The sequence below is a fragment of the Planococcus citri genome, chromosome 3 (genome assembly GCF_950023065.1).
Source record: "Planococcus citri chromosome 3, ihPlaCitr1.1, whole genome shotgun sequence".
Classification (NCBI taxonomy): domain Eukaryota; kingdom Metazoa; phylum Arthropoda; class Insecta; order Hemiptera; family Pseudococcidae; genus Planococcus; species Planococcus citri.
The window spans coordinates 31,682,216-31,699,792 of NC_088679.1; the positions used below are offsets into that span (position 1 = coordinate 31,682,216).

The 17,577-nt window shown below is 34.5% G+C and overlaps 1 protein-coding gene across 8 annotated transcripts in view; it reads right to left on the minus strand.

The window, feature by feature from the left end:
- Positions 1-17,577, minus strand: part of ASPP (Ankyrin-repeat, SH3-domain, and Proline-rich-region containing Protein) — a 309,410-nt gene that overhangs the window by 11,528 nt on the left and 280,305 nt on the right. For all 8 annotated transcript variants that reach the window (XM_065358734.1, XM_065358731.1, XM_065358732.1 and 5 more), the window contains 2 exons: positions 7,160-7,521; positions 3,361-4,509 (listed from right to left, as the gene is read on the minus strand). In XM_065358734.1, the coding sequence (XP_065214806.1) occupies positions 3,361-4,509; positions 7,160-7,521 (1,511 nt within the window). The remainder of the gene's footprint in view (positions 1-3,360; positions 4,510-7,159; positions 7,522-17,577) is intronic.

The following is a 17,577-nucleotide window of genomic DNA, read 5'->3' on the forward strand; positions in this document are numbered from 1 at the left end:
TTTTTTCTATTTTTTTAACATAAATTGAGTAATCACGATAGAAAACTACGAAATTGATAGAAAAGATCGAGAAGGATTTATCTACAATGTTAATCTGTAAATCTCATTAAAGCTATGTTTTTATGGAAAATTTTCCAAGATTGTGACATTCAGAAGCCTGCCAGATATCCACTCCAGAACAGCTCAAATTTCAATTTTGCGCCATAGTTAATTTGATGAAATTTTGATTTTATTTAAAGAACATGAAATGAATCAAAATTCAAAAAGTGTATTTCAAAGCTTCAAGTTTCTACAATGGTGTATTTTTGGGTGCTCTTGGGATTTTTTGGCTTTATTTCACAAGTGTATTCGCCGATTGGAATTTATCTCCCCTCCCCTCCCTCCTGTAAATTTTCATATAATTTAAACTCGAGGACCACTTTTTTTTTGGATAAATTCGTGTTTTGAAAATTTTTTCTTCAAAAATATTTTGCATTAATGATGCTAAAATATTGAAAGATAGCATTCCTGATGCTGGGGAAGCATTTTGAAAGGCAGTGGTGCCAATTTTTTCGTCATTATGTATTATCAATTTCTGCTCAAAGAATTGAAAAAATTTCATACGTTTTTGGTTATATTTTTCTCGATTTTTTGAAATTGACCATAATGATGAAAAAATTGGCACCACTGCATTCCAAAATATTTCCTCAGTTCCGAGAATGATATTTTAAAATATTTTAGTATCATGCGAAATATTTTTGAAGGAAAAATTCTCAAAACACGAATTTATCCAAAAATACTTGAGCGATTTGCAAACTTTCAACCTACGTATCAGCAGAACCCTAAAAAGTTCTTGGATTTTTACGATAGATAGCATAAGGATAAATCGATGCAGAATCTCGAATACTTTCATTTGAGACTGGGATATTTTCCCAAAACAGTTTAAGTAAGAGGTAGAGCGAAAAAACCACGATTTTTTTGAAAATTCCCCATCTTGAAGAGCCCATATCTCCCCAACAAAAGCACCTTGAGGGCTGAAATTTGTTGTCGATGAAGGTTTCTGCTGAATTTGATCAAAATCCATCGTCATTTTTTTAGGCGATTCCCCCTAGAGTAAATGCCAAAATCTTGAAAAATGATACTTATTTCAAAATGACCTATGTACTTAATTTTCAAAAAAAAAAAAAGTATTTCATCAGGTAATTGGGGTATTATTGATGTGCACTCAATTTGTACAATGTACATATGTTTAATGCATCTTTCTTCACATCTGGGTAGTGAGTACCTACTCAATTCAAATGCAAAAATTTGAGAATGACTTCACATTCACATCAATATAGGTAGCTTTTTGTAGTTCGTTACTACAACTATAACTATAAACAGTGCCTATTCTAACGTGTAGTTCCAACAATATTGTGTAGCTCCAAAAAATTGATGTGCAGTTGGAAAAAAAATTGTGCAGTTGGAACAAAATTATTCAGAATCCAAATTGAAAAAAAAATGCTGTCAAACAAATAATCAGGTAAAAGGTAGATACATAAATGTAGTAGAAAAAATTACCAAGTAGCAGTGGCACCCAGTGGATGGAAATGTGCTATTGCAGAGTCTTTGAGGGTTCCAAAAATTTTTCAGGAGGACCCACATTTTTTTTCAGAAAACCCCTAATGATTGCCGTGAGTTATGTGAAATTTTTTCATGGGCCAGTTCTGTTCACTTCTAATGATAAAAAACCAAATCCGAAGACAATTTTGTAACGCTCTTCCTACTGTTAATGAGCTATTTCTGTGGAGAAAAAAAACTTTCGAGGCTCTTTTGAAGAAATCTTGGGGAAATGTATGCCTATTACCTATTTCAAGTTTTACAATAATGTCGATCCATCATTATTTTAAAAACATTTTTTAAAAATTTGAAGAGCTGAAGAGCTAAAAACCAGCTTATTTTCGATCTACAAATCAAAGTAGTTTAAACTTATCCAAATTTGAGCTGATTTTCAGACAGTCACACACAGTACGTTTTTTTTAACCAACCTTTTTTTAAATGATTGATTAGTGGAGAATACTGGTTGATAAAAACGTCCTTGATGTGCTTGCCTGAAAATCAAATTAAATGTGGACAAACTTGTTGAATAGACCCAAAAATGGATCATAATTTTTAGCTGCCCAAATTGATTTCCACATACTTATTTCTTAAAGAGCAATTTTGAAATTATATTTCTGGGGGGAACAAAAATCGCTCTGGAAGTTCCAGAATGACTAAATGGCTAGAAATTACAATTTAAGTTAGTTCATGGGAGTTGATTTTAGTTACAGGGCTCCAGGGGGAGGGGGTAAGACTGAAATATGCTCAACTTTTTCCGCCAGATTTTTGCAACTTTTTACCCCAGGTACCCCCCCTTCCACGGATTTTTCAAGATATTTAGCCAGAAGTTGGAAGCAAAAATGTTGAATAATTTAAAATTTTCAAATACGATGCTACCTACAATCACAATTCACAACAAATTTGAATTGTTCCATTGCAAGGTTGGTGTAGTAAGATCAAAAATCAAAAATTCGCACCTCTTTTCTTATTTAATTACTTATGTATCTATGTTTTGTGGATTTTCTTCGGCATTTGGTCTGCGAAAACAAAATTTAAAAAGAGGACAGAACATAATTTTTGGAAAATTTTCAATTTTTCCCGAGCCAACTGAGGGTAAAAGATATACTAAGAAAACTCACAATTTCAAATAATGATTTTCAATATAAAAGTTTCAACGTTAAATTTCAAGCTTTTTGGTATTTTCAAATGAATCCTCGCACTTTTTTTCGCTATTCTAAGTTACATACTCATAGAATAATTTTTTGCTGTTTCGTTATTTCGCACCCATACCAACCCTGTATTGATTGGGTTATGTCTATTAAATTTCTGAAGGTAATGTTTCATTGTTGAAAATTTTTAAAAAATTGTACTTACAATAGAATAATTTAAAAAATTGACAAATTCAAAAAGTAAAATGGCTGATGCAAAAAGTTGATTTTCATAGCTTCAACAAAAATTCTAACAATAGTTTTCAGGGGATTATATGCAATTTGTAATTTCAAAAATAGAAACAAGGGTCTAAAGGCCGAAGCTAAGCTAGGGCAAAAGCTTTAGAAAATTTAATAATTTTTCAAAATAAAACAACATCACGTATTTTTTCAAGTAAAAAGTTTTCTTTTTCAAAAAAATATGAAAAATTGCTCTGAATTTTCTCTCTCTTTTTTGGATAGGGGGGGGGAGGATATCCTTTAAAACGAATCTCAAAAAATTTCAGTCAGCATTGTGTAGCTCCAAAAAAACCTTAGAATAGGCCCTGCGGTCTATAAACTAAAAACAGTAGGAAAAAAGAGCAACAAAAATTACCTCGACGTAGTATTGCCGACCGTCGAACAGGTAGTCGATCTGGATAAGTAATTGATATTGGATAACGGCGTCGCTAAGCCTTTATTGTTACTCGAAGATATTGGTATGCTGCGTACGATATTGGTCTGTTGCATTTGTCCGGTCGTCGATTGGTTACCGGCGCCGCCGATCGAATTCGTCGCCGTAATTTTCTGCTGTACGGTATCAGCATTACTACTATTATTATTATTATTATTCTTATCATTGGCCGCCGCTTCGATCAAGCTCGTCGAAATATTCGGACTATCTTTGACATTATTATTGAAATTATCCTCGGCCGAGTATTTTCTAGTACTATCTTGTATATTTAATTTCTGATTATTACTATCGTGACTTTCGACTCCTTCGGCGGGTCTGCGAACAATGTACTTGGTATTTGTCGTACTAGAAGCGACGCTAAACTTCGTACCGCTCGGTAACGTTTGGTATTTCGAGTCGAATTTATTAGGCCAAAATTCCAATACCCTGTCGTCCGATTTACACCCATCCGACGAGTTATTATTATCGACGTTGTTGTATTTGTTATTCATCTGCTGTTGCTGGTGCTGGTGCTGGTGTTGTTGATGATGATGATGCTGTTGTCTTCGCTCATCATCTGAGCTGAATTGCGATGGTTGGGTACGTTGTTGATCTGGGTCGTTCGAACACGTCATCGAATTGATTTCTTTTTGATTATGATGAACCGGATGATAGGATGATTTATTACGTTGGTGATTCGCAACATCCAATATCGAATTTGATGATGATGAATTGGTCAACTGATGATGATGATGCTGCTGGTGCTGGTGCTGTTGTTGCTGATGCTGCTGCTGTTGTTGATACTGTTGGTGTTGTTGGTGCTGTTGCAGTTGTTGTTGTTGCTGCTGCAGATGTTGTTGCTGTTGCTGATGTGGTGATTGGTCGCCCTTACGATGGTTTCGTTTCACGTCTAGGGCCGGCTGGTAATGGTTGTTCGCTGATGATGGCACGTGATGGTATGGCTCAACGGCTGCTATATTCGTATTCGTCAATGGTCGTCCCATTGTCGATGTGGTTTTTGGTACTGCCGTCATACCGGGGTAGGTGGTGTTTTTGTTCATCGTAGCGTTGCCGTTTTTGGTTAAAGCATTCCTGCAAAATAACCGATAAATTATTCACCATTAATAGAGATCACGATATCGAGAAATCGAAATTATTAAATGTGTACAATGCATAATCGATAAAAAAAACAATCGAAAAATCAGATCAAGTACTGTCCAAAAAGATGAGGGAATAATCAGAAGAAACCAGAAGAACATAGAAACGAGGGAGCTCATTCGAGAAAATTAGCTTCAAATTAACAGAGGTGGAGGAAAGAGGCCCTTCAGCCCTGGGCTAATAGCTGACTGGTTCGGTGCAAAAAATACCAGAAATTGAAAAAAAGTTATGCTAACTTAGAGGCAAATTATTTGATCTGATCAGGCATTTCCTGGATCCAATTTGACGTGATCAGATCGAATTGGTGGGGGGGGTGGGGGCTGATTGGAATCAACAAGATCGGGACATTCCCTAGATCCAATTACATCAGTCAAGATTTAATCAGATCCAATGGCTCTTTGAAAAAAATGATCAATATCTCACATTTAAATACGTACTATGTCAGAGATTCTAGTTTTTTGTATGACTTTTAACTTTCAAGGACTTGGAAAAAATCCAAATAAATTCTTGAAATTACATGTTAGATTTTTTAAATCTCGAAAAAAATTACAATTATGTACTGACATGATACAAAAAACATATCTATGATTTAAGACATTTTGACAGCATTTGCAGGATTCATTAGTCATTACCTAATTACCTTTTCTTTTACGAATTTTTCAACGTGTTGTAGAATTCAAAGTATTTTTACGAACTTTTCACGCTTTTGAATTGCAGAAAATTTACACCATCAACTGATCGTATTCCCAATAATTTCCTGCAGTTTTTTTTTTTAGGTCATTCTAAGTAAAATTTCACTCACATTGGCAGGGTACTGTAAGGTCAGTTTCTTGAAGAGCAACCCCTCGACTATTTTTTTCACGAAGAGAGAGTGTAACAGGGTTGTACATGATTAAAACAAATTTTAAAAAAACAAAACGGTGTTTTAAACAAAAAAAGTTGTTTAAAACTTTTTTTTTTGTTTTTAACGTGTTTTTTTCAACTCCAATTTCCTCAAAAAACACATTTTTTTTTAGTTTCTTGTTGAAAAAGAAGGTATTATTAGAGACAAATATTGTGTTTTGATTTCAATTTTTCAATATTTCTTTAGCCTTATAGCTATTTTATGACGTCACATCTTAAAAATTGATGACTGGTGAACCCAAAACAAATTAATTTGTGTTTAAAACACATTTTATAAACACATAGTTTTAGTTTTAACCAAGAAAAAAAAACTGTTTTAAAACATTTTTTTAAAAACATGTTATTGTACAACCCTGGGGGTGTAAAATTCATTCTCTTTCTTTAACTGTAATAGGTAAGGTAAATTAAATGCCCTCTTCCTCCAAAAGTTGACCGCTTTACATTTTCAGTAGCGAATTCTTTCAATAAATTATAAATTTTTCGTTTTCCTCTCATCCCTTCTTCCACCTCCAAATGATGGCTTTTACCTAAATGCGAGAATAGGCATCATTTACACGAGGAAATAGACAAATTTCCCTCTACCTATTCTTGATTTTTTTATGAAGAAAAACTTTTTAAAAATTCAATCTAATTAGAAAATTCTAATTACGGTCCAATTTCCTGGAAATTTTCTTTCAGATCGTCTCTACTTGTCTCCCAATATGTATATCAAAATTGCAATTTCAAAATTCAAAGAAAAGTTTCTAAAAAATTTCTTTGGGAAAAATTTCTTTTCAAATTTTCAATTGAAAAATTGTGGTTGACCGATTAGAAAATTCAACAAAATTTCTGTTGATAAAAGGTTCAATTAGCATCAAACAAACAAGAGTTTTCATGCAATGCAACGTACAAAAGTCTATAGTCCAACTGGCAAAAGAAATTCTATTGGCTCAGGCTGGAATTTTTGCGGCACAAACAACTCAACTGGCTTTTTGTAGATATTATAATTATAGATTTTTGAGGATTTTGAAAAAGTGTCATGCGACCTATCAAAGAAAATTAAAATTTCGCGAGAAATTTATATCTTGCCACAAAAATGTAATTTGAGCCTTTTGAAGGATTTTACGCACACATTAGATCATGATTTTCAGAGTTTTTGAAAAAAATATCACGCAACCTACCAAAATAAGTTGAAATTTTACGAGAAAACCAAAGATTTCGATCAAAAAATTTTAAGGCGATTCGAAAAACTGCAAATTAAAACTGGGTGGATTTTTAGTTTGGAAAATTGACCCAATTTCAAGCTCAAAATTCGTGAAAAGTGCTCAAAAAATTGAGATGGCTGACTTTTTGTCAAAATTTTAATCAATTCTTACAGCTTATGACGACTTTTTCAAAAATCCAAAGAATCATGAGTCAATTTAGGGCTAAAAATTCTTCAAAATTGCTCAAAAAACATTTTCATTGAAAAATTCGTTCGTCCTCCTCATGTCAAAAAATTGAATTTTTTAAAATGATCTTCAAGATATATAAGTACCACAACGACTACAACAAATAGCTAAAATAAAACTAGAAACCGAAAAATCGTCATTAAAATGATTTCTTAATCAGTAATTCCATCCACCCTTAAATTTTGCTTTCATTTTACAAAACCAGCAATCCTACGAGTAAATAAAATCAACAGTATTGAATTATTACTCACATCTGATAATACATAGCATATGGATTCTGAGCTGGTTGCACTTTCTGCTGAGGTTGTTTCTGCATCTGCATCGCTTGCTGATGTTTGATCTGCGCCTGTTGTTTGTTCTGCTGCTGACTAACTGGTTGCTGGAATATAGGCTGGAATTGGGGTTGTTGCTGGTGATTAGGCGGTACATTCTGATTGCCTTGTTTGCTGATATGACTGGCTAACTGTTGATTGAGCAATCGTTTCCTCTGCAGTCTACCCTGTAGTTCGGCTATTCTTCTATCGATAGCTGACATTTCTTCTTGCCGTTGAGCCAACACCTCTCTTTGATGCGATAATCGAGCCGACTGTTGTTCGTTTAGCTTATTTCGATACTGCAAATAAACGAAACCATATACGCCAACATTAAAATCTTAATTTAATTAAACGGGGGTTAAATGCTTTAATCCGTATCATCGGTTATCAGCTTCATAACACTACGTGTCTGTAATAGTGTGTAGTACCTATAGTTCTAGGTATACCAAATACAACGTATATTTTGGCCTACCTACCACCTACGTATACATCGATTGCATTACTCTTTGCATTTCGTACTATACAATACTATACTATACTAGCTCAACTAACTGTGGCTGTAGTATAATAAATAATTCCGCGCACCCGACCCCGACCGACGACACCATGTTTCGACGTTAATTAGTTTCGAATAAATTAACCGGCAACAAATCGGCCCGAGTAGTCGAAAGGTTATAACTATAGACAGACAGACCTTCTGCAATTAGTTTCTGTTTTACAAGATTCATACCGCTAACGTAGACATTCGTTTAGTATGTCAAGTTGTAAGGAAACATCGGTCTTTGGGATTTTCTTACAGGTTGATCTAATCTGTCACGGAGATTTACACCGCTAATCGAATGTTTACCTTCGTGTGCTCTAGAGTAGGTAATCTTAATTATTACCATTAATTATCAATTTTCTTCTCACCAAACTGAAGTGTATTATGTTTTCCCTTTAGCGGATTTTCTTTCAACAGACCACCTGAACTATTGCAATTCGAGAAATTAATGTATACACTAATGAACTTTTTGTTTTGCCAACAGATATTTCAGGCTTCAAAGTTCAAGGTCAGAGTCGTAGGAATGGGGAACAGGATTCCTCCAGACAAATTTCAGTAGGAAATTCGGAAAATTGAATGCCATTTTTCAACAATAAAACAGTAGATACCTACTTTTTTAGATACAGGGTGCCCAGAAATATCGAGCACCCCTAAACAAGTTTTCTACTAAAATACTTTGGTTGGTCACAGTGAATGATAATAATGATAGCGCAAAGCACATGATTGGTTGTTGGACTGGAGAGATAACATTCCACCCACCAATCATATGCATCTATTTCACATTGCCAGCCTATATTTTTAATGAAAAACTTTCTTTGGGGTGCTCGATATTTCTGGGCACCCTGTACTTACTTTTTGTACCTATTACCTATAAATTTTTAAAAAAGTATGTGTACCTATGTGAAATATTCGCTCAAAGGGTATTCCCGGGTAAAATAAGTGGAATGCCCCTGTCCTCGGATTTTTGAAATTTTGATGAAACATTGTTGAATGCTTTAAAAAAAATGTTAAAGCCAAACAAATTTCCCCCTACCCCACTTCACTTGTCCACAATTGGCAAAAAACTCTTTTTTGGAAGGGGGAATCATACTTCAACGAGTTTTGAATAAAAAATTTTGAATTCCCCAAAAATATATTATGGAGGAGGCATGAGCCTATCAACGTGAATTTTTTCAACATTTTTCGGCCCCCTCAGGGGGGAGATATTGACAAAAGAAAATTTGAAACCTCCGTACCTACAAGCCTAATTCTGGTACACAAATTTTTTTTTCTTTCAAAAATATATCCACATGAGTAGGTACTACATAATTGGTAATTTTTTGAATTTTTTTTCCAGGTGGGTCATCTTCAAATACTTAAAAAACTCTCAAAAATGTGTTTTTTGTGTCACGACACCACCAAAAAAAGCCATACTGCCAGTGATATAATTCTGAAATTTTGCATGCGACCCTCTAAAAACAATATAAAACCAACCAACATCTTGAAACCCAAATTTTGAGGCCATAGACACCCCCTCTCCCAATTTTGGGGCAAAAGAAGATTGACAATATGGGTATCGTTATCATATGAATCGAACTCGCTGAACACGAATATGAAGTTAGATTTGCAGTTGGACCCTCCTAAGGGTCACATTGGGGGGAGGGAGTTGCCCAAAATTAGATTTTTCGTGAATAATATGCTTCATTAAAGCGTTATTTACGCAATGATCAGGAAGTTGCATGGCATAAATAGCGCTACGATGAAGCACGTTTCACAAAAAATTCAATATTTAGGAAACTGAAAAATTTTGAAAAAATTCACGTTTATAGACTCATGTTTCCTTTATATATTTTGGCTGAATTCACAATTTTTTATTCAAAACTCGTTGAAGTATGATCCCCCCCACCCGAAAAAAAGCGTTTCTTGCTTATTGTGGGCAATGGTGGGTGAGGTGGCGGGAATTTTTTTTGCTCCAACAGTTTTTTAAATGCACCCAACGAGGACAGGGACGTTCCCCCTGTAGATTAGCCCTACGTAATCAGTTTTAGTGAATTGGAATACATGAGAGTTAACTATAACAATTGCAAAAAAAATCAACCAATTTTGTTCCTACTTAATTTTTGTCCTTTCTTTGCAATTCTTCTGCATTCAATACTCTCATTTTCAGACAACCAATGCTAGATTCGTACTCAACTACTTTCATGATAAATAAGCAAAACTACCCGCCCTTCGGGCAGAAAATATACCCATCGTTTTGAAATTTGGAATTCAAATTAAGAAACAAAATATTGCGATAGGTTTGAAAAAGTTTACGAATTCTAATTCTTTATATTCTCTAAATTCTTCAACTCTAATTAAAATAACATACTTAAAACATAATTTTGAATTAAATTACAATTTTAAATTAAATTTTTGGAAATTAGAATATAAACTACCTAACCTACATGCAGGCCTACATGTGTATTAAAAAAAATTTGATAATAAAAAATTACAAAATACGATTTTTTAAAATCCTCAATTAATTTAATTTAGACCGCAGTTTTGAAAATGAATTTTGAAGCTGAATACAAACATATTTAATTCTCAAAAAAATCACAACAGGTAGTCACTTGAATTTCAACCCCTCTCTCATCCAACACCCAAAAAAACAACATTTTTATTTTTCAATAATTTAATTTGAAAATTTTGAAGAATAGGCTGTCTTAAAATAAAACTGAATAATAAAAAAGTCAATTTCAAAGCGTTTGAAGATTTCAATTGGGGGAGGGGGTGGTTCTAAAGGGAACCGGCAAATTGCACGTATGAAATTGCACGTAAGAAAATTGCACGTATACAATTGAACGTGTGTGATAATTGGACGCTTGTGAAAATAGAACGTCTGCAAATTTAACGTCTGAAAATGATTTAATGTGAGATTTTAACCAACCCAAAATACAGTTTCGAAACGTTCTGAGCAGTTCTGGAGCCTCCAGCGAATTTTTGAAAGTTGAAATTTTCGCAAAATGTTACTCAAAGAAGGTGGAAAGCTAAAATTTACTTCAACATGCTGAGTCAATTCGAGACGGTTTCAAGGCGTTCTGGAACTGGAACCTCCGGTTGTATTTTGGAAATTTCAGATTTTCACAGAGTTCCATAAAAACCGTCTAAATTAACTTTTGAACGTTTGAAACTAGGCTACCAGCTCCTGAACCGGTTGAAACCGTCTGAAATCGACCGCATGTTAAATTTACGGTATTACTTGAATTTTTTTCATTTTTTCTGGAATTTATGAGCAGATAAAAAATTTACTTTTGAAATCGAACTCATGGAATTTCGCGAAAACTCCCTAAAACGGTCGAGAGGGTGCTCAATGTGCACTGACCAAAATTATAGGGGCTGAACTTCATTTTTAGCCTTTTCAGAACAATACAGAAAGTTGAACGTAATAATTGAACGCTGTAAACGTTCTATTTTCACATGCGTGCAACTATCACACACGTTCAATTGTATACGTGCAATTTTAAACGTTCAATTTTCACCAACCCGGTTCTAAAAAACTGACACTTAATTATCTTCGAAAATGTTTCAAAATTTCATTTTTTTAAAACTCGATCAGTTTTTTTTTTGTTGAAAAAAAATAATAAAATATTTCAAAAACGATTGAAATTGTACATATCAGTAACCTGTTTTTTTTCTTAACCAATTAGATGGGTACCGATTTTGAAAATATACTTTTAATTGAATTTGAAAAAGAATGTAATGTTCTAATGTAGTTAGTAGGTAAGTTGAATGTTTAGTTGGCAATTTTGAGAGTCAAATTGGCAAATTCGCAATTATGAGTGTTCAATGATGAACTCACAACTCTGAAATTTGTAAATTTGTGACTGAAAACTCATTGGAAACTGAATACAGGGTGTCCACAAGGCTGGAAAACCTGGAAAAGTCGGGGATTTTGATCGGTCTGGAAGAGTCAGGGAATGTTGTGAAAGGTTATTTCCTAATTTCAAACAGATTTTTCCATTTCTCATAATGAACTTATGAGTTATGACTATGAGTAATATCAATTAAAAATCTCGCTTTTTAGCAAATTTCCTGAAAACTCTCACTCTTTTCCAATAATAGTTCTACGTAAGTGTTGTTTTTTCGCCAGAAATTACTAAAAAATCTTTTCTTTTGCTCAAATTGACATTAGTCTCGAAAATCGCGGAAACTCTCAATTTTTGGCCCAAAATTGCCAAAAAAAAGTCGGGGGTTTTTGCAATTAAAAAGTTGCAAAATATTAGTAATTTAACTTTTTCTGCAAAAATTGGAATAAGGACTGTTTTGGCAGTAATTGCCAAAAATGTCCTGCTTTTTGCTGAAATTAAACAAGTTTCTATCGAGTTTCATTTTTAAATTTTGATTAAAAACGAACAGTTCTGGTTTTTTTGGTGATTTTTTTCTGCAGTAAATTGCCTATGTTTTGTCACTTTTTTGGTTATTTTTTTGAGCTTTTTAGGTAACTAGAGTCACTTTTTTTTCTGAAAAAATGAATCGAACCTTGGAATTTCAAAAAACTATTAAATAAATTCAAAAAATGTTGAATTATCATCAGAAATCTAATTTTCTACCCATCTCAGAACTACCAGCTAAATCACTCTGGGCTATTAACGACTCAAGAAATAATAAATCCATGCTATTTTGAACAAGCCAAGGAGGCTAGATCGAATGCTATTTCACCCTCCCCCACCCATAAAAATAGATAACCCATCAGGCTCATTTCTTTTTACAAAGATTTCATACGTACCCAACCACCCACCAGGTACTTAGCAATCCTATAATACCCGAACTTACAATACACCTACACTTTTATACAATTCAAAACGTCGTTGTCGTCGTTTGCCTACCAAACAGCGAAAGTTTTTCTTTTCTATATAAGAAGAAGAAAAGAAAAAGAAAACATGAAAATTTCATCGCAATTCGTCGGAGCGCGAAAAAGTTAACATTGTTTTCGTGTGTATTTTTTCACGTTCACTCCGCGCTTCGCTGAGCCACCAAAGTGCAAAATACGCATCCACTCGTACCAACGCCAGTACAGTACGAAGTATATCGCAATATAAATACTACAAAACTAAAAAAAAAAAAAACAATAAAAAACCCTAACGCGGAATATATATATAATATATAAGTGTATACAGTGTATACGAAATAACGAGTGAAAAAATCTCTTTTTTCGCGTTCAATTTACTTAATGAACTGCGATTCTCGAGTATACGAGTATATACTACACGAAGAGATGGTATAGAGCAGAGAGATAGTGCACACTTTATACTCTAAATAGAGTTGTTGTAGTTCATCTCGAGGATGTTATGACAGCTCGAGCCTAAGCCTATTGCGGTGTTAAAAGAATTAAAAATTCACGATTGTTTCGCTGCGGTTACTACTGCGTCGTCGTATAGGCTTACCACTGCACACAGACACAGCATCACCGCAGAAAGCAGACGATTGCGGGTTGCGGGAGAGAAACCGAAGGATGGGTGGGTGGTCGGGTGCGTCACAGACGAGCGAGGTGATTAATTCCGCAAAATTCGTCCTTTTGAGAACATTTAAGCTGAAAAGAATTTTGGAAAACGGAACGCATTAATAATAGAGAAGGCGAAGGCGGAGCAAGACGCATTCTCTCCCTATCGTACACGAGAGATGGAGATTGCTACGGAAAGAGTTGAACCTTTGGTGCTCTGTGAACAAGAGGGACAGGGGGTGGGGTAAAAAAGAGACAACATCGTGTATGTCGTACGACGAATGACATTTACAAAATGATACTTCAATACGTCCGTCGCGTCGTTTATATATACTACGTAACGTTGTATATACGTAGAAAGACGAGTAATTGGGTTTTCTCTTACGGCACAGCTCACTAGTGTAGGACGCTAGACAGCTATATCTTCGCTAGGAGCAGGATCGTTGGAGTGGAAATTCGGACGCTTCGAGACAATCCGATTAAAGTATTTGCAGTAAATTTTTACTCCACGTTTGGCATACACTACGTATAGAACTTGGGCAAGAAGGTAGGTAACACCAAGTTGACGGAAGTGTATATACGGCGGAGAAAAAGAACCAGGGGTGAAAAGAGAAGCTGCCATGAGCCATGGTTCGTAAAAAGAGTTGAAAAGTATGTTACCGATCGAAAAAGCCTATATCGTTGAGGACAACCTACGCATATTGGTGAAAAAAAAAAACTCTTTTCCGCCGTGAAACTTTTACCTATAACGATTTAATATTTCACGACGACAAAACACCACCATCACCAACAACAGCAACGAAAGCAGCAGCAGCAGGCTAACAAATGGTGACTTGGCGTGTGCGTTTGCCGGGTTCGAACAAAAATGAAGTATTAATAAATTATGTATATGCTATGGGTGTTGCGAAATTACCGCCATAAATCCGAGACCCACGAATATTCTATCACTCAGCGTGAGTAAAAAGTTTATTATTCACGTAGCTAGCCTATTTAATTTCGCCAGTCTCTCGATAAAGGCTACGCTGCCTTGCCACCGCATATCGTTGTTGTAGGTGTATAGATAGGTAATATTCGCCAATATACCATACACGTCGTCGAGTATGGTCGAGGGCCGAGCAAAACTGCAAGTAGTTCTACGCGTATCTACAAAAACTACCGTAAGTTTTCAACTTGGCTGTATAGAGTAGTTACGCGGCCCTTTTTGCTCTTTTTTTTCTCTCCCATTCGACTTTCTCTTTTATTTAGTACACCTCTAAAAAAGATTCCAATCTCGGAGTCAGCTCTCTCGGTAATAAATTTTTAATTGTATAGCGTTTTATTTCACGTTGTTGATGCCTTAAAGAACCGAAAAGATCGTTAAGAAGTTTATTTCCTACAACGAACGCGTACGTAGTACGTCTTTATATACTATACGCAGACCTACCAAGACCTATCTACCTGTTCCCCTGCTCGCCATCCCTCAAAGCTTTTCTTAACCAATCAATTAATTGTTCTTATTTTCAACTTGCTGAGCTTACGTTAGAGTACAATTCGAATGGTCGAATAGCTTATACACAATAAGGGGGTTTTGAAAAGCAGGTTTTTTTTATTGGTGATTGGATTCATTCTAAGTTGAAGCAGTAAAACGACCGGAAAAAAGCTTTTGATTTATGATTTTATTTTTCAAGGTCGAATGTCGTAGGAGGATGAAAACGGAGAGACAATTTTATTACTGTACGACGACAAAATTCGATAAACGGAAGATTGATGGAATTTATGTCATTGGATGTTCAGATGAAGGACAGTTTTCAGGGGACTAGGACAGGATAGGTACTACATATGAAAAATAGGGAATTGGTCTCATTTCTCCGGCCCAGTTCTTCATCCCAGACAAATCTGGCGTTCAGAGAAGCGCTGTAAATGATTTAGTACAGAATGATTCGAGGTAAAAGTAAGAAATTTTATTCACAGGGGAATTTCTCAAAATATCTCTGATTTGAACGGAACACCGATTTTTAGAAAAAGCATGGTCTGAAACTACCATAATCAGAATTTCGGCTGCCCGAATTAATTTTTCGATTTTCAACGAATTTTTGAAAATTCAAAACTGACTATTGCGCCATTTCTGGGGATTCTGATGCCTCCGGTGCGATTTTAGATTTCTTCAGAAGGCGTGGAATCGATTTGGGCAGCTGAAAATCGAGTTTCGGGTTATTTTCGACCAGTTTCTATATACGAGTACTTAACAAATTTACCCTTATTTGAGCCAAATTTCCAGGCGGACACTCGAAGTGTGTTGTTTCTTATGTTGTTGTGTTTTTCAGCAGGAGAAAACTCACTTGGAAAGTGTCCCAAATGTGGATCAACTCGTCAAACACATTTATAGCAGCCTAAATCGATTTCCATACCTTCTGGAGAAATTCCAACGAAAATCACGCCGGAGGCTCCAGAATGGATTGAACGATTAAATTCATATGAGAATGAGGAGGAGGGGGGGGGGGTAAAAAATATTAGTTTTAACCCAGATCTTCATGATTTTTATTGAATGATATAATATTTTTAAAAAAAACAATTCGCCGAAAATGGTCAATTTTGGATTTAAAAATTTGCCAAAAATCGAAAAATCAATTTGAGCAGCTGAAGTTTTGGTTATAAGGATTTCGAATTATGCTTTTTCCAAAAATCGTGGTAACGTTCAACTCGAAGGTGAAAAAATTGACTAAAAATTCCCACCTTTTTGCTAAAAGTTGTTGGAAAGTTTCATTTTGCGCCGAAAATTTTAAATAAGCTCTGCTTTCTGCCAAAAACAGCAGAAAATACAGATTTTTGTTAAAATTGCCCATAAGTCTCGTTTTTTTGCCATACACCTCTTGAATCTTGAGGTACCTACGTAATTTGGACATTCGACAATTCAATCATTGTAACTAACATGATTTTTTTGAGTATTTTGTTGAGAATTTTAAACCCAAGTTGAGTCATCATTTTATAGATCCTCGAATAAGCGTAACGCGACCTAAGTACTTAAATAAGCAGCTGAAATTTCAAAAGAAATTCAAATATTGAGACGAAAATGTTTTTAGAGCAATTTTTGAGAATTTTGAGCAGAATATTGACATTGAGTCATGATTTCTGAGAATTTAAAAAGTATTATGCGACTCACCAAAAAAAGTTGAAATTTCAGTAGAAAATCAAAAATTTCTATAAAAAATTATTTAAAGAACTTTTGATTGATTACTGAAAATCATTTAAACTATACCCGGAAAATTCATTCAATTTCGGGCTCAAAATTTTAGAAAATTGTTGAACAAATAATTACATTCATCAAAATTGAGTTCCTTGCGAAATTTTTATCAACTTTGATATGTCGTGTCGTCGCATGATATTTTTTTTAAAATAAAGACCCCAGTTCTGAGCTCAAAATTCTTCGAAAATATTCAAAAAAATTCGTCACACTATTTGAATTTCTCACGAAATTTAGCCTGTTTCAATACGTCGCTCGCATTTCATTTTTTTCAAAAATCTCAAAATTATCACGCTAGGTATTTCAGGCTACAAATGTTATAAAAATGCTGAATTCCTCGTGAAATTTCAACCTATTATGATAAATCACATGGTTACTTTTGAATAATTGTACAACAATTCGTTTATCAGTCGAACCTTGTGAGGGGGAGGGGGTGAGGGCCGAACCCGAACCCCAATTTTTGGGTCGGTTTCAGTTCACGTTCGCGTTTAAATTTGTCGGTCCGATTAATCGTTCCTACTCAAAAATAGGCTTCATGAAAAACTCCATAACAGATAAGCTTAACACTACTCACCTAATGTGACCGTATTGGTAAGTTTCTTTTCCCCCTACTCTCTTTGATATTTTTTTCCGTTCTTTTTCATAATATATTCTTAAAAAATGATGTGATTAAAAAAATTGGCATAAAATGACCTCATTGGCCGAAAAAAATTGCACTGCAATCAATTAATCATTTACAATAGATTAATGAGATTTGCAAAAAAAAAAAAAAAAAAAAAAAACGTTATCTCTAAAACTTTGAGAAACTCTGAAATATATACATATTTCTCATGCCCCTCTCCCATTATTTACTTAGATAAAACAGGAACAGAAATTAATGTGCATTGAAAATAAATCTTTTTCAATATTATAATAAAAATGTCTTAATTCCAAAACTTTCAACTAGTACTGGGTCTCATGTTTGAAGAACAAAACACTGATAAAACACCTCATCAAAACTTCTCAAATCCGTAGCTTCTTGCATCAAAAAAAAAAAAAACGTCAAAAACGTAGGTATGTAGATTACCTACACGGAAGGCACAACGTAAGGCAGGATCAGGAAGTGGAAACGAATGACGAGAAAATCCACTCAAACA